Source organism: Balaenoptera acutorostrata, chromosome 15, assembly GCF_949987535.1.
Source record: "Balaenoptera acutorostrata chromosome 15, mBalAcu1.1, whole genome shotgun sequence".
Classification (NCBI taxonomy): domain Eukaryota; kingdom Metazoa; phylum Chordata; class Mammalia; order Artiodactyla; family Balaenopteridae; genus Balaenoptera; species Balaenoptera acutorostrata.
Window position 1 is genome coordinate 5,037,409 of NC_080078.1, and position 15,995 is coordinate 5,053,403.

General features: G+C 42.9%; 1 protein-coding gene across 5 annotated transcripts in view; it reads left to right on the plus strand.

Annotated features, from left to right (window-relative positions):
* The first annotated feature begins 4,737 nt into the window (after positions 1 to 4,737).
* EIF2AK1 (eukaryotic translation initiation factor 2 alpha kinase 1) overlaps positions 4,738 to 15,995 on the plus strand; it is a 30,730-nt gene continuing 19,472 nt past the window's right edge. For 4 of the 5 annotated variants that reach the window (XM_007186737.3, XM_028167586.2, XM_028167587.2 and 1 more), the window contains exons 1-3: positions 4,738 to 4,941; positions 11,878 to 12,036; positions 14,992 to 15,125. In XM_007186737.3, the coding sequence (XP_007186799.3) occupies positions 4,824 to 4,941; positions 11,878 to 12,036; positions 14,992 to 15,125 (411 nt within the window). In that variant the 5' untranslated portion in view covers positions 4,738 to 4,823. Of the gene's footprint in view, positions 5,015 to 11,877; positions 12,037 to 14,991; positions 15,126 to 15,995 lie in introns of all 5 variants that reach the window. The other variant, XM_057529186.1, reaches the window with a different exon arrangement.

The window sequence follows — 15,995 nt, forward strand, 5'->3', positions numbered from 1 at the left end:
CAGATGCTTCTGCACAGCATGCAGGCACCACCCACAAGTGGGCAGCTGTAGCACCACGGCCCCTCTCTGGGACATCCCTGAAGGACATGGTGAAGGGAAATCCTCCCACTGAGCAGAACTTTGAGCAATGTATCTGGTTATTCATTTTGCTTGTGAGGAGAAGTGGCCAGATGTGATTTTATACTGATTCATGGGATGTGGGATCTTGGGTATACACCATTTCAGCTTCACTCAATATCCCTAAATAGCTCTTTAGCAATGTATGATAGTTCCTTTTCTCCATATCCTCACCAACCCTCGGTATCAAAAACTTCAATTTTTGCAAATGATAGTTTGAAATGGAAGGAATGCAAGTCTATAATTGATGACAGGGAAGTCTGGGGAAGAGATATGTGGATACACGTCCCTGGATGGGTGAAAAAGGTGAAGATATTTTTGTCCCAAGTGAATACTCACCAAAGGATTTTTTTTTTTTTTTTTAAATAAGGCCGCACTGTGTGGCATGTGGGATCTTAGTTCTCTGACCAGGGATCGAACCCTCGCCCCCTGCAGCGGAAGCGTGGTGTCCTAACCACTGGACCTCCAGGGAAGTCCCTCAGCAAAGGATTTTAATAATCAAGTCAATAAGATGAACCGTTCTGTGGATACCAGTCAGCCTTTTCCCCCAGTTGCCCCTGTAATCACCCAATGGGCAAAGTGGCCATGGTGGCAGGGATGGAGGTTATGGGTGGGCTTCCACTCACCAAGACTACAGCCACTGCTGATGGCCCGATCAGCCGTCAGCCGGGACCAACACTGAACCCCCAATATGTCACCATTCCCTCGGGGTAATCAGCCAGCTACTTGGTGGCAGGTTGATTGTATTAGACCACTTCCATCATGGAAGGGGCAGCATTTTGCTCTTACTGGACTAGACACTTACTCTGGGTAGAGATTTGCCTTCCCTGCATGCAATTATTCTGCCAAAACTACCATCTGGACTTACAGAATGCTTTATCCACTGAAATGGTATTCTACACAGCATTGCTTCTGATCAACGAACTCACTTTCCAGCAACTGGAGTGCAGCAGTGGATCTATGCTCATGAAATTCTCTGGTCTTACCATGTCCCCTACCTTCCTGAAGCAGCTGGCTTGACAGAACAGTGAAATGGCCTTTAAAATTTTGTTGTATTTTTTTGAAGTATAGTTGATTTAGAGTGTTGTGTTAATTTCTGCTGTACAGCCAAGTGATTCAGTTATACCTATATGATATATATGAGTTAATAGTTGTATATATATGAGTTAATATTTGTATATATATATATGAGTTAATATTTGTAAAAGCACATAGAACTGTGTAAGTGAGGCTGACACAGTTCTCAGTAAACATTATTATACATATAAAATAAGGCTTCTGCAACTTTCACTGTGTTTTAATTAATTAATTAATTAATTAATTAATTTTTGGCCACACTGCATGACTTGCAGTATCTTAGTTCCCCGACCAGGGATTGAACCCATGCCCTTGGCAGTGAAATCGCAGAGTCCTAACCACTGGACCGCCAAGGAATTCCCCACTGTGTTGTTTTAAATGTCCATGATAAGACAAGTATATCTAGTTGATTCATTCTAACTGTTCTATAATATTTGTTGGCATATATGTTTATTTCCCTACTGATGGATAGTAGGCTATTTTTGTATTTGTTGTTACAAACAATGTTGCAATAAATATCTTTATACACATATCCTTAGGCACAGATAGGGGTGTCCAAAGGGAACCAAGAGGGGAATTATTATCTTTAGAATATACTTTAAAATTTATTTATTTGGCTGTGCTGGGTCTTAGTTGCAGCACGTGGGATCTAGTTCCCCAACCAGGGATCGAACCCAGGCCCCCTGCATTGGGAGCGTGGAGTCTTAGCCACTGGACCACCAGGGAAGTCCCCAAGAGGGGAATTAATTACTGGATCTTGGGTATACACCATTTCAGCTTCACTCAATATCCCTAAATAGCTCTTTAGCAATGTATGATAGTTCCTTTTCTCCATATCCTCACCAACCCTCAGTATCAAAAACTTCAATTTTTGCAAATGATAGTTTGAAATGATATTTCATTGTTTAACTTACACTTACCTGTAACTAGTGAAATGTGTGCATCTTTTCCTATGTTTATTGGCCATTAGGGGTTCCTTTTCGGTTACCTGAATGTTTAATATTGCATCTTTATATGTATCATGTTTCTATTTATTTATTTTTTTATTAATTTGTAGGCAGCCTAGATATGTTCTGGATATGGAATAAAAGTTGACTCTCAGGTTTCAGGCTTGGACAAGTGGGTGGATTGTGTGCTAATTTAAATGGATGGAGAAGGGTAGTAGAAAACAAGTTTTAGGAGGAATATCAAGAGTTCACTTTCAGACAAATTTGAGATGCTTTTAAGCCATCCAAGAGAACAAGTCTGTGTTGCAGAGATACATTTGGGAGTTGTCAGGTTATAGATGGTATGTAAAGTGATAGCGGTACATGTGGTTATCTCCTGACAGAATTTGGAGTGACATGACAAGAGCCCTACAGAATTACACATTTGGAGAAGGAGGATCCAGAAAGGGATATTGAGATGAAGGGCCAGTAAAATAGAGAAAAACTAAAATTGTGTGATATTATGGAAGCCAAGAGAGGAACGTGCTTTTTTTTTTTTTTTCTCCCAATTTTTGCCTGCATGTGGTTTCATTGCAGGGATGTACCCTAACTGCTCTTCTATCTGGAATTTGTATTATTTCAGTGCTTTCTTATTATAAATTACACTTTGATGGACATTCTTGTATTTATCTTTTTTCACCACTCTATTTCCTTTAGATATACACCTATATATATATAGGTGGAAGGGTGTGCTTATTTAAAAGCTTTTAGCTATAAATTGCAGGTCATCTTCTAGAAAGATTTCTTTCATTCTATTCTGACCAGAATGAGTTTGTTTTTTTTTTTTCTCCATTCTGGTGGTGGTGGAAAAGTGGTGAGAACCAGATAATGCATACCAATATTTTTAATGGTTGCGAAGTGTGCCATTGTATTGATGTTTGTAATTTATTTAACCAGTTATATTGCCTGTTTTGGGTATTATAATTAGTGTTGCAATTAATAACTTTTTAAGCTAAATCTTTTTGCTCATTCTTTTCTTAAAAATTAATTAATTAATTAATTTTTGGCTGTGTTGGGTCTTCATTGCTTAGCGAGGACTTTTCTCTAGTTGCCGTGAGCGGGGGCTACTCTTCGTTGCGGTGCGCGGGCTTCTCATTGTGGTGGCTTCTCCTGTTGCGGAGCACAGCCTCTAGACACGCCGGCTTCAGTAGTTGTGGCGCACGGGCTTAGTTGTTCTGTGGCATGTGGGATCTTCCCAGACCAGGGCTCGAACCCGTGTTCCCTGCATTGGCAGGTGGATTCTTACCCACTGCGCCACCAGGGAAGTCCCATCAAATAAAATTCTTTTTTAAAAAATATTTATTTATTTATTTTTCGGTGCGTTGGGTCTTCGTTGCTGTGCGCGGGCTTTCTCTAGTTGCCGTGAGCGGGGGCCACTCCTCGCTGTGGTGCACGGGCTTTTCATTGCAGTGGCCTCTCTTGTTGTGGAGCACGGGCTCTAGGTGCCCGGGCTTCAGTAGTTGTGGCACATGGGCTCAGTAGTTGTGGCTTGCGGGCTCTAGAGCGCAGGCTCATTAGTTGTGGCACACGGGCTTAGATGCTCCACAGCATGTGGGATCCTCCCAGACCAGGGCTCGAACCCGTGTCACCTGCATTGGCAGGCAGACTGTCAACCACTGTGCCACCAGGGAAGTTCAAATAAAATTCTTAAACAATACCATTTTTGCACATCGCACTGGGGTTGAGGCCCCAAATCTGAAAGGCTTTTCTTTTTATTTTTGGCCGAGCCACGTTGCTTGCGGGATTTTAGTTCCCCAACCAGGGATGGAATTTAGGCCAGGGCAGTGAAAGCGCCAAGTCCTAAACACTGGACCGCCAGGGAACTCCCCCAAACGCTTTTTATTCCAGCTATGTTATCTGATCTGCGATCTAAGAATCAACTTCCAACAACATTGTGTCAGCGACCAAGTCTTCAGAGACATCGCCAGAGGGCAAAGAGGATTTTTGCAGCCAATGGCTTCAAACCACCGTTGGTCCATTGCGGCCATGGGATCACTTGGAAAAGCCTGTCTCAGGTTTGTGAAAGTCGTCTCAAAACCAGCGGAATTTTTATTAGGCTGATTCACTCTGGAATCTAGTTGGCATTTCCCGTTTTGCTGTGGCCTAACGGTTCACCAAAATATGTTCAGTTCTCCTTGAGACGAGTCTTGCAGATGCTTTTGATTTTTTAAAATAAATAAATGAACAGTCACCGCTGTATCCGCAAAAAGTAAACATTTGGATCAGCGTCCCTGCAGACATCCGATTCTTACACTAGCACCCGAGTCTTGGAGTGAGAAGTGAGAGCGCTGACTCGTCGGGTGTTCAGGTCTCGAGGATAGTGGGGCTGAACCGCGGGGAGCAAAGGCCGGGGTCGACCCCACGTGGGGGCCACCCAATTCCTTCCGCAACGCCGCTCGCAGAACAGCCCACCACGCGCCAGCATCTGGGGTGCGCCGGCGCGGGACCAACCCCCCTCCTCGAAGGGAAAGGGGAGGGGGCGGGGCCTGCACCAGGGCCCGCCCCCTCAAGCGCCCGGAGGGCGGGCAGATCTTCCTCCTTCCGAGAGGCTACTTCCGGATCCGGTGGCGGCTGCTGGGAGTGTATAGGGAGGCGGCGCTTGGGTGGCGGGAGGGCTGCCTTGCAGCCCGCGCGCGGCCGGCGATGCTGGGGGGTATCTTGGGGGCCCGGGAGCGCGAGGCGGAGGGCGACGCGGCAGGGGCTGTGCCTGCGCCGCCTGCCATCGACTTCCCGGCCGAGGGCTCGGACCCCAAGTATGATGGTGAGGGACCCGGAATGCGGCGGCGGCGGCGGCCCTCCCCGCCCCCGTCCACCTTCATTCCCGGGGCTGGCAGGTAGCTGCGAGGTTCGGCCCAGGACCTGGACAAGTTCGTCTGGATCCGGGCTTGAACCGGGGCCCAGCGGTGCCGTATGGGGGCGGCGGGCGGGCCGTCTGGGTTAGGTGAACTCGTGTTGAAACAGGTGTCTGCAGCCCGGTCGATCGTTTACATTTCTGTTCCTTGGTTTCCTCTGCGGACTCGGGGCTGCGGACGTGCTGGGCTGTTTTCCAGCTCCTGAGCCCCGGGGTGTTGTCGGGCGATGAGCTTGAGCTTTGTAAACTACTGGAATGGAACTCTGCAGACCCTATGCGCTGAACAGTTTGGATTAAGAGTTTTAATTTGTAGCTTCTCTCGTCTTTTGCTTCACTAATCGCGTAGCTAAAGACTTCTCATAGTGAGGCAGTATGGACATCATCCTCTTCGGTTAAAAAAAAAAACGCCCGAGTTTCCTTGAGGCTTTTGGTTTCTAGGAGATAGGGCTAAGTCGGCAAAGTCAGTCAAGTTATTCATAAAGCGAGAGGTACTTACAGCATTGAGTCTAACCAGTTCAGAGTATCTAATGTTTTAATGAAAGTGCAATCGGCTCTTTAGCTGCAACCAGTTGTTTTGGCAAAAAAAAAAAAAAAAAATATTTTTTTAAATTGAACATGAGCGTGATTTGGAGAACTTTTCCAAACTTGCAGTTGGTGTCAGAAGGGAGGGAGGTTTCATGTGGACAGCCTACCCTGTAACATTTGTAGTTGGCTAAGCCCTTGCAGACATCAACATAAGAATTGAGAGTGAGCATTACAGCATATAATTATGAGCAGAACTAAGATTAAATAGGGGCCAAAATGGAGAGAGTCTGGTATGTAACGTCTGCTCAGTTTAGATATTGGACAACTAAAAATAGGGGAGTGGGGAAAGCATGTATTTAAAAAGTTTGGTCTCCGCAGTAAATATATTGATGATGGTAGTATAGGTATCGATATTCTGTAACCCAGTAGCAACAAATATCCCAAGTTCTCAGAATGTGGTCTTTTTTTTTTTTCTTAGTGGATGAACACTTAAAAAAAATTGAATTATAGTTAATTTACAATGTTGTGTTAGTTTCAGGTGTATAGCAAAGTGGTTCAGTTATGCATATATATTCTTTTTCAGTTTCTTTTCTATTATAGGTTATTACAAGATATTGAGTATAGTTCCCTGTGCTATACAGTAGGTCCTTGTTGTTTCCCTATTTTATATATAGTAGTGTGTATGGACTTTTAATTAATTTATTTTTTGGGTGCGTCGGGTCTTAGTTGCGGCATGCGGGATCTTTTCGTTGCGACACGCGGGCTTCTCTCTAATTGTGGCGTGTGGGTTTTTTCTCTTGTAGTTGTAGCACGCAGGCTCCAGGGTTCAGTGGGCTCTAGTTGAGGCGCGCAGGCTTAGTTACCCTGCGGCACTTGGGATCTTAGTTCCCTGTCCAAGGATCGAACCCACGTCCCTTGCATTGTAAGGTGGATTCTTTACCACTGGACCACCAGGGAAGTCCCTGTATGGCCATTTTTAAAATAAAATTGTGCCATGAAAAATGAATACATCGATTCAAGGAGGTTTTTACTATGTGGTAGTTCGAATAGAATGATTACAGAGAATACACGTGGAGTTGAAGCATGAAACAAATATTAACATGTTGTAGGGATTTAAAGGTGCAAGCCGAGTTGAAAAGGTCTTAATTTATTCCTTAAATTCTTTGATTTTCATCCTTACTACTACCTACAATTCTTGATCTTAAAGAGAAACAAAAACAGACTGTGAGGGCGATTTAAGTAGACCCTTAGCACAGGACAGTTGTAAGATAATTACTCTTTAATGGACAAACTGATTTTTTTCCACATGTGTCATATTATAGCAGCTCGATGATGCGTAAAGCATTATGTCATAGAAGTCCCAGCTGTAAACAGGCAAGTCTGTCTGTTCTGTAACATTGTGATAAGGTTTTCTGCAAACCGAAGATTATTCTTGAAGGGAGTGATCGTCGATAAGCTTCTAAAAATTTCCTCCTCCTTTGGTTACTAATAATGCTGCCGCATTTACGTATTGCCTTTTCTTCCAAAGAAGCCCAGAATGTCCAGACATACTTTATCTTTTTATATGAAAAGTTAGGTCTGTGAGAAATGTAGTTTCATTTCTAGACTTCAAACAATAGGTAGACGATTTCTCGACGGTCGTCTGTATTGATGTGAGGAGGTCACTCTGCCCGCCAATGGTAGCATCAGAAAAGTTGCAACCTAGATGTAAGTAACACCTGTGTTCTTTAGCCCCTCAGCCTGCAGGGAGTCTCCATCAGCCTTTGATCAGAGTTTCCGCATGTTTTTTTTTTTCCTGTGGAACAGCACGGCGTTAGAAGGAGGGCCGACAGTAAGCCCATTGTCAGACTCATTCATTTTCCTTCTTTCATCTGACACAAATGTTTTTACCTCAGATTAATTCTACAGGTTCTTTAATTTAATAATGGACCATTTGGATCATACTTTCCTCAGGAGGTTGAATCAGGTCATCCCTTCCCTGTTTGTCTTACTCCCCTCCTTCTTGGCAGAATTCTAGAACTCTAATGCACATCGGGTTTAGATACCATTTCCTACTCTTTAATAGGAGAACTTGACCTCACTTTTCCTTTTAGCCACTTAACCTCTTCCTTTTCTCTTGACCAGAACTGTGAAATGGGAAGCTTTCAGCCTCAGCCTTCATTTCCTTTCAGTTTTACTCCTTCCTGCATTTGGGTGTCTGTCCATTGGTCTTTTTTAAAGTTGTCATTTTCTTGATTTATTAGGTTCAGTTGACTCCACTGAGCAACCATTCTTTTTTGTTTTTTATTAAAAAGTAGAATTTTCTCATTGTAGAAAATAGGAGAGTATAAAAATAGGAAAGTGTAGAAGCAGAAAACCCTCCTAAAAAAATCTCACCGTTGTTGACAATTCAGTACTTAAAATTTTTTTTCACATTACAGAATATGTTAAAAATGTAGAAAAGCATGAAGAAGAAAATTAGAAAAACCATAATCTCATCGCCCAGAGATTACTGTTTGTAATTTAAATATACAAACATTACATTTTGGCTTAGCTAGAGACAATTTTTGGGGTGAATTTTGCATTTAAAACTGTCAAAGAAAGGTATTCTGAATGGATTCAAGATTTCTGTCTGATTTCGTCGTCCAGATAAGATAAAAATTTAGAGAAATCATGTGCAAAATTTAAAGGCATAAAGGAAGAAGAGGGGAAAGTGTATTTATTCACATCTCTGAGGAGAACTCACTGCTAATAATTTGGTGTATTCATTTGCAAATACTTCGTGAGAGTTGCTGTATGCCAGGTAGATGCCTAGATATGAAGGATCAAACAGGCAGACTATAAAATAGCTGCTCACTGTAATTTCACTCTTTTTGTAGCCTCTGTCATTGAAAACACAGGGGGCAGAGATTTCTGTCTGTTTTGATGTTTCCATTCTTTTTGTGTGTGTGTACATTTATATAGATATAAATATATTTTAAAATCGTGATCGTAAAAATTTTATGTTGCTTTTTATTTTTTATTTTTATTTTTTGGCCATGCCTTGCAGCTTGCGGGATCTTAGTTCCCCGACCAGGTGTTGAACTCAGGCCCCAGTAGTGAAAGCTCAGAGTCCTAACCACTGGACCACCAGGGAATTTCCTTATGTTGCTTTTTATTTATTTATTTATTTTTTAAAATTTATTTATTTATTTATTTATTTTTGGCTGTGTTGGGTCTTCGTTTCTGTGCGAGGGCTTTCTCCAGTTGCGGCAAGCGGGGGCCACTCTTCATCGCGGTGCGCGGGCCTCTCACTATCGCGGCCTCTCTTGTGGAGCACAGGCTCCAGACGCGCAGGCTCAGTAGTTGTGGCTCATGGGCCTAGTTGCTCCGCGGCATGTGGGATCTTCCCAGACCAGGGCTTGAACCCGTGTCCCCTGCATTGGCAGGCGGATTCTCAACCACTGCGCCACCAGGGAAGCCCTTATGTTGCTTTTTAAATGTGAACTTTTATTAGCATTTTCTTGTGACAAATTAGCCTTTAAGAATGTTATTTTAAGACCATCACATTCTGTACTATAATTTATTTAGTCTTCGCTGTATTGGTGGAAAACAGATTTATCTTTTTTTTTACCATTAGAAATAATGATGGGTTTGACGTGTATACACAAATCTTTGTTAATATCTGATTATTTCTTTAGAATAGAGCCACAGAAGTAGGATTTGTTGGGTCAAAGAAAAGTATTAAAAAAAGTTTTGATATGTTTTGCTAAAATGATAACCAGAAAGGTTGCATTGGTTTGTATGAAACTATCTCCCTCACCTTCATTAGTGTTACTGTTTATGGCCTGCTTCTTTGACTTGATACAGGATTATTTACGATTATCTTTCTATACGCCATCATTTATAACAACTACATAGTATTCTATTATATGTGTATAACTTGTTTAACAAATTTTTAATACTTTGAGTGTTATCCTGAACACCTTGTACATATATATTTGTTGTGCTTTGTTTAATTATTTCCTTGGTTTATGTTTCCAAAAGTAAAGTTTTGCACACGTGAAATTCTACAGTGTATTGTCAAAGGTTGCAAACACCCCCTTGTGTTTGAAAGTATCTAGTTTTCTGTGCCCTTAACAATACCAAGGATTCCAGGCTTTAAATAGTTACCAGTCTGATGGCAAACTCTTGTACTGTGGTTATTTTAATATGTATGTCATTACTTACTAGTTTTGTTAAGACTATTTGAATTTTAATTGTGCTTCATCTTCTTACTAGCTTGTAAGAGCACTATATAAATTTTATTCCCTTTTTCTTGTCATGTACAGTAAAGGTATCTGTACTGTATCTGATTTTGTGATTCATATTTTAACTTTAAGATGTCTTTACATAGAGAAGTTTTTACATGGCCACATTTTCCATTCTTTTTCTTTCTCATATTCAGGCAATAAGTATTCATTTAAAATGAATAGCACATCTCCATTCATGCAGGTCTTTTTTGGGCCACCTACAGGTCGGAGAGGTGAATTGGTGAATGAAGTCTCGATTTCAAAACCTCTCTTCCAGGACCTTTAGTAGTTGATAGAGAAGTGTGGAATAAAATGTTTGGAATGGGGCTTATTTTAGAAGGTGTAAGATACCTGGGCCCTGTTTCCACAGGGCATTTCCAGCTGAATGGGTCAGCAGCTCCTGAGCGTTTGAAATTCCTCATCTTTCCTCCAACAGCCCCTCTTACCAGTTTTCACTCTCGTTAACCTCTCCTTCCTCTCATTCCTAGTGTTTTAAATCCTGACCAGTCCATTTCTTTCTTGGCATCTCTGGGACCTGTCCTTTCCTCCACGTTTCTGTCACTTACCTGCTTTATAGGCTCACCCTGACTTCTTGTTGACTCTTTTTTTTTTTTTTTTTTTAAAGGATTTTCTTATTTATTTATTTATTTATTTATTTATTTTTGGCTGTGTTGGGTCTTCGGTTCGTGCGAGGGCTTTCTCCAGTTGCGGCAAGCGGGGGCCACTCTTCATCGCGGTGCGGGGACCGCTCTTCATCGCGGTGCGCGGGCCTTTCTCTATCGCGGCCCCTCCCGTCGCGGGGCACAGGCTCCAGACGCGCAGGCTCAGCAATTGTGGCTCACGGGCCCAGCTGCTCCGTGGCATGTGGGATCTTCCCAGACCAGGGCTCGAACCCGTGTCCCCTGCATTAGCAGGCAGACTCTCAACCACTGCGCCACCAGGGAAGCCCGTTGACTCTTTTTTTTTTTAAATTTATTTATTTTATTTTATTTTTTAAGTTCATTTTTGGCTGTGTTGGGTCTTCATTGCTGCGCGCGGGCTTTCTCTAGTTGCGGCGAGCGGGGGCTACTCTAAGTTGCGGTGCGCGGGCTTCTCATTGCTGTGGCTTCTCTTGTTGCGGAGCACGGGCTCTAGGTGCACGGGCTCAGTAGTTATGGCGCGTGGGCTCAGTAGTTGTGGCTCACGGGCTCCAGAGCGCAGGCTCAGTAGTTGTGGCGCACGGGCTTAGTTGCTCCGCGGCATGTAGGATCTTCCCGGACCAGGGATCGAACTTGTTGCCATTGGCAGGCAGATTCTTAACCACTGTGCCACCAGGGAAACCCCTTCTTGTTGACTCTTGCATGTCTCCTTCCAGGCTGCCTATCACGTGTCCAGAACAGTTTCCTCAAACATGTTTCCTGCATTGTGTTTTCGGCCTGTTAAATAACGTATTAAACAGTGCGTGAGAACTTAACGACTGTCAGCTTTAAGTGCCAACTCAGCTGTCCGCTTGGTCTTGTTCAGTGGAAAGAGGATGGGCTTGGGAGTCAGTCTGATCTGCCTGCTAACTTGTTCCTTAACCTCTCAATGAGATCAGTGTCTGCATCTGTAAAATGGGAATGGTAACATAGGGCGTTTCGGGAGGATTCGATGAGATTGTGCATATAAAACACCTGGTCCATAGTGTGTAGCTCAGAGTAAAGATTCCGTTCTTCCTCCCTTTCCCTTTCTTTGCTGCCAAACTTCTTTCTCTCTGCTTCTCGAAGGAAGGAAGCCGTCCTGTTCCTGCTTGCTTGCTTGCTTGTTTGCTGGAATATTTATTTGTTTCTACCTTTGTACACATCATCCCTAACCAGAGCTTCCTCCCTTCCCGAACTGGCATCTCTCTGCGAGTCCTTCCAGATTTCCAGAATTCAACTCAAAACTCAATTCCAGAATGTCTGTCTTGATTAACCCCACTCACCTTAACTACTGTTTTGCTTTTTATTTCCTTAAATTTAAATAGTGTGTTTTCCTAATTAGAATATGCTGTTTTGTCATTATGAGATATGTTTACCATTTCTTAACATTTTTTTCCTTTTTTAATTTGCAGAATCTGATGTTCCCGCAGAACTCCAGGTGCTGAAAGGACCCCTACAGCAGCCGACCTTCCCTTTTGCAGTTGCAAACCAGCTGTTGCTGGTTTCTCTGCTGGAACACTTGAGCCATGTGCACGAACCAAACCCGCTTCGTTCAAGACAGGTGTTTAAATGTTAGTAAGAATAAATTAACCTTGCTAAATAAAACTTGTAAAATTACTCTGTTGTTTAACTCTGTCAGTCTGAGAAGCAGCTGGTATATAAAAATTTGAAATAAGCCTTAGTAGTACATTTGTAGATTTATTTTATGTTTTCCTTGGAGTAATTCCTTATGAATATCATCCCTGGGGACCCTGCAAAAAGATTAATCACCACAAAATTGTGTGTATTTAAATAAAAGGTAGTTCTTTTTGATTTATAAGTGATAATTCATACAATTTTTGAAGATCTCTTACGGTTTAGTTGGTGACCAGGTACATGAAAATCCCAGGTATTGATTCGGATCTCGTTTTTGCCCAGAGCCCTGGAACGGTTGTGTTTTGTGTCGTTGAAGGAAACTGTTTTCCTCTACACATTGAATACTTCCGACACCAAATGTGTGGGGCTTTCCTCCCACACGGACCAGTTCTCCTTACACCAGCTGGGTGTCTTACAATTCACTTCCGACACTATCTCCCTGGAGTTGGTGTCAGATCTGGCAGGTTAAGGGCTCAGTCCTACAAGACTGTCCTTATTTCAGATGCCAGTCGAAAGTAGGAGGTCCCTAGGTTCTCAGGTTACCCACACTTTTGTCTGACTTGGCTCCAAATTGGGGGTTCCCAGTGCCCCTCCTCAGATTTGATAATTTGCTATAACAGCTCGCAGTACTCAGGCAGACACTTTTTTTTAATAATTAATTAATTAATTTATTTATTTATTTTGGCTGCGTTGGGTCTTCGTTGCTGCGCGTGGGCTTTCTCTAGTCGTGGAGAGCCGGGGCTACTCTTCATTGCGGTGCGCGGGCTTCTCATTGTGGTGGCTTCTCTTGTTGTGGAGCACAGGCTCTAGGCGCGCGGGCTTCAGTAGTTGTGGCTCACGGGCTCAGTAGTTGTGGCTCACGGGCTCTAGAGCGCAGGCTCAGTAGCTGTGGTGCATGGGCTTAGTTGCTCCGCGGCATGTGGGACCTTCCTGGACCAGGGCTCGAACCCGTGTCCCCTGCATTGGCAGGCGGATTCTCAACCACTGCGCCACCAGGGAAGCCCGAGACACTTACTTATGCTTACCAGTTTATTATAATAAAGGATATGATAAAGGATACAGAGGCACACAGGGTGAGGTCCTGAGGGTCCAGAGTGCTCTACCTTCTGTCCCCACAGAGTTTGGGTTCCCCACCCTCCTGGCAAGTGGCTGTGTTCACCCACCCTGTACTTTAGGGATTTTTTATTGAGGCTTCATCACATTGGTGTGCTTGATTATTAACTCAGTCTCCAGCCCTTCTCCCCTCCCTGGAAGACGGGGGTGTGAAGTGGAAAGCTCTAAGCTTCTAATCAGGGCTTGGTCTTTCTGGGGACCAGCCCCCATCCTGAAGTGACCTAGGGGCTCCAGCCACCAGTCATCTCATTAGCATACGAAAAGACTCATCACTGGAGACTGCAAGGCTCTGAGAAGCTCTCATGTCAGGAACTGAGGTCGGAGACCAAATATTAAGACAAAAGATCGTCCTAATACCCCTATCACTCAGAAGATTATAAGAGTTTTATAACTGTGGAGCTGTGTGTCAGGAGCCCGAGACAAAGATCAAAATAATCAGCAGCAGCCGACCCAGTGTTGAAAATGTTTATTCCTGCCATAGGTTACTTGTCTGAGGAGCAAGCACAGAAATGAGTAGAATTACAGATTATGGCATTTCTGGTTCAGCTTCAGAAGTGGAACTCTTGAGTAGCCCACACCACAGAGTCTAAGTGTCTTTTCTACCAAAAGTCTTCCCAAGTCTTGTTTGGTGTTAGAAAGCCTTAAACTTACAGATACTTCTATGTGATCTTAGAAGAACATAATGTTTTTAGTTAAAGGTAATTATCACTTTGATAAGCTTCATGGGACATAAGAAATGGTAAAAAATTTATTTGTCCAGTATACACTTATTTTCTTGAATATGTGTTGGGGGGGGTTGGGTCGCACAAAAGGGGGTGTTCTGTAGGTTCCAAACCCGGGGATTATTTTCTGGTATAGAGAAGCAGATTATAATGCTTTTAATATAGTACTCTTGGTCCTGATTAAAGCAAAGCTGTGAATCTTGCTGGTTTTAAGATGTTTTAAAATTCCTTATATACAGCCTTTTTAAAGTCCGAACTTTAAGACAAAGTTGGTTATTTTTTGAAGAGAAATGAGACAGTGTTAATATCATTATTACCTTTTACTTACTATTTCCCTCTTCTGACTATGAATTTCGGTTTCCTTTCTTCCTTCGTGTCATGGTGTTCAAAATAAAGGATATTTAAGTAAATGTTTTTGATGTGGTTTAGTTAGTTGACAATCTAAATGGAGAGTTTTTCACATAGAATTTTCTCTGTAGTACCTGTATTCCTTGAATGAGTAAAAACCAAGCACTTCTGTAGAAACTTCTTTTTCTGAGCAGCCTGGCCTTGTGACTTGAGACTTGACTTCCCCCCTGGTATCTGGTCTGTACACGCATCTCAGATGTGCTCTTTGTACGTTGGTTAAGGATATTCCATAATTGAAAACAACAATTCATATTCACTTTTGTTGTCAGTTCTAATCATTCGTTTCCATTCCTGCCTTTTAAATTTTAATTTATTTATATATTCTACCCCTCCCCCTCCTTTTTTTTTTTCCTTTCTTGCCTTTTTTAAAAACAGAGCTTGGTACTTTACTGACTGACCAAGCACAGTAAACAAATGACTGTAGAATGTGGAGTGTCAGATAAGAAATAACAGATGAGCCCCCGATCAATGAGTGTAACCAATCATTCCATCTCTTCAGAGAATCAGTCCCCAAGCTGTAATGTGTGCGTCAACATAACTTTTTTCTTATAGAGGCTATTATTATGACTCTTTATTTTCTGTGTGTTCTTGAAAATTGCCATCTCATCGATGGCCTTTCTAATAATTGTTTTCCATATTTTTTTATAGTACTTTGTCAGACCTTTATCAAAATGGGGCTGCTGTCATCCTTCACGTGTAGTGATGAGTTTAGCTCCTTGAGGCTACATCACAACAGAGCTATTACGCACTTAATGAGGTCAGCTAAGGAGAGAGTTCGTCAGGTAAGCACTAAGAAATGTACTTGGAGTGTGATAAAGACATTCTCATTTCAAGAGAACTGTATTTTAAAGCATTCTGAAATCCTGATTATAACATAGGTTTAATGTTAACTCCCATTTGTTTATTCAACAGATGTTTATCAAATGGCTGCTATGTGTTAGGCTCTCTTGTAGGAGCTGGGGTTCAGGCAGTGAGCAAAATAAAAGTCCCTGCCCTGGGGCGGGGGTGGTGGTGGTATGAATTGGGAGATTGGGATTGACATATATACACTAATATGTATAAAATAGATGACTAATAAGAACCTGCTGTATTAAAAAAAAAAAGTCCCTGCCCTCAGGGAGCTTATGTTCTGACAAGCGGGCAGTAAACAATAGAAAAAGAAAAATACATGGGGTGTTAGGTGGTGGTAAGTGTTAAGGAGAAACATAAAGCAGTGAAGGGCATTAGAAAATGTTGGGAGGGGCCGTGTAGCGTGGCAGGTAGGACCTCGCTGAGACAGGAGCAAGGAGCTGAGGTTGAGGAATGAATCACGTGGAGGGAAAGCATTCCAGGCAGAGGAGCAGCTGTGTGCTGGCATGTTTGTGAGGCTGACAGGCAGCCAGTGGTGGAGGTTGGAGTAAGCAAGGGGGCATATGGGAGAGGCGGGGCCGAGGGGCAGATGAAGATGGACCGTTTTAATGTCCTTGGTTTTCACTCAGTAAAATGAGAAGTGTTGCAGGGTTCTGAGCACGGGAGTGACATAACCTGACTTTAACGGGTTCTCCCCAGCTGCTGTGTTGAGAATACATAGAGGAGGGGACTGAGGGCAGAAGCAGGGAGACACGTGCAGTCATACAGGCACAAGGTGCTGGGGGCTTGGAACGGTGACACGG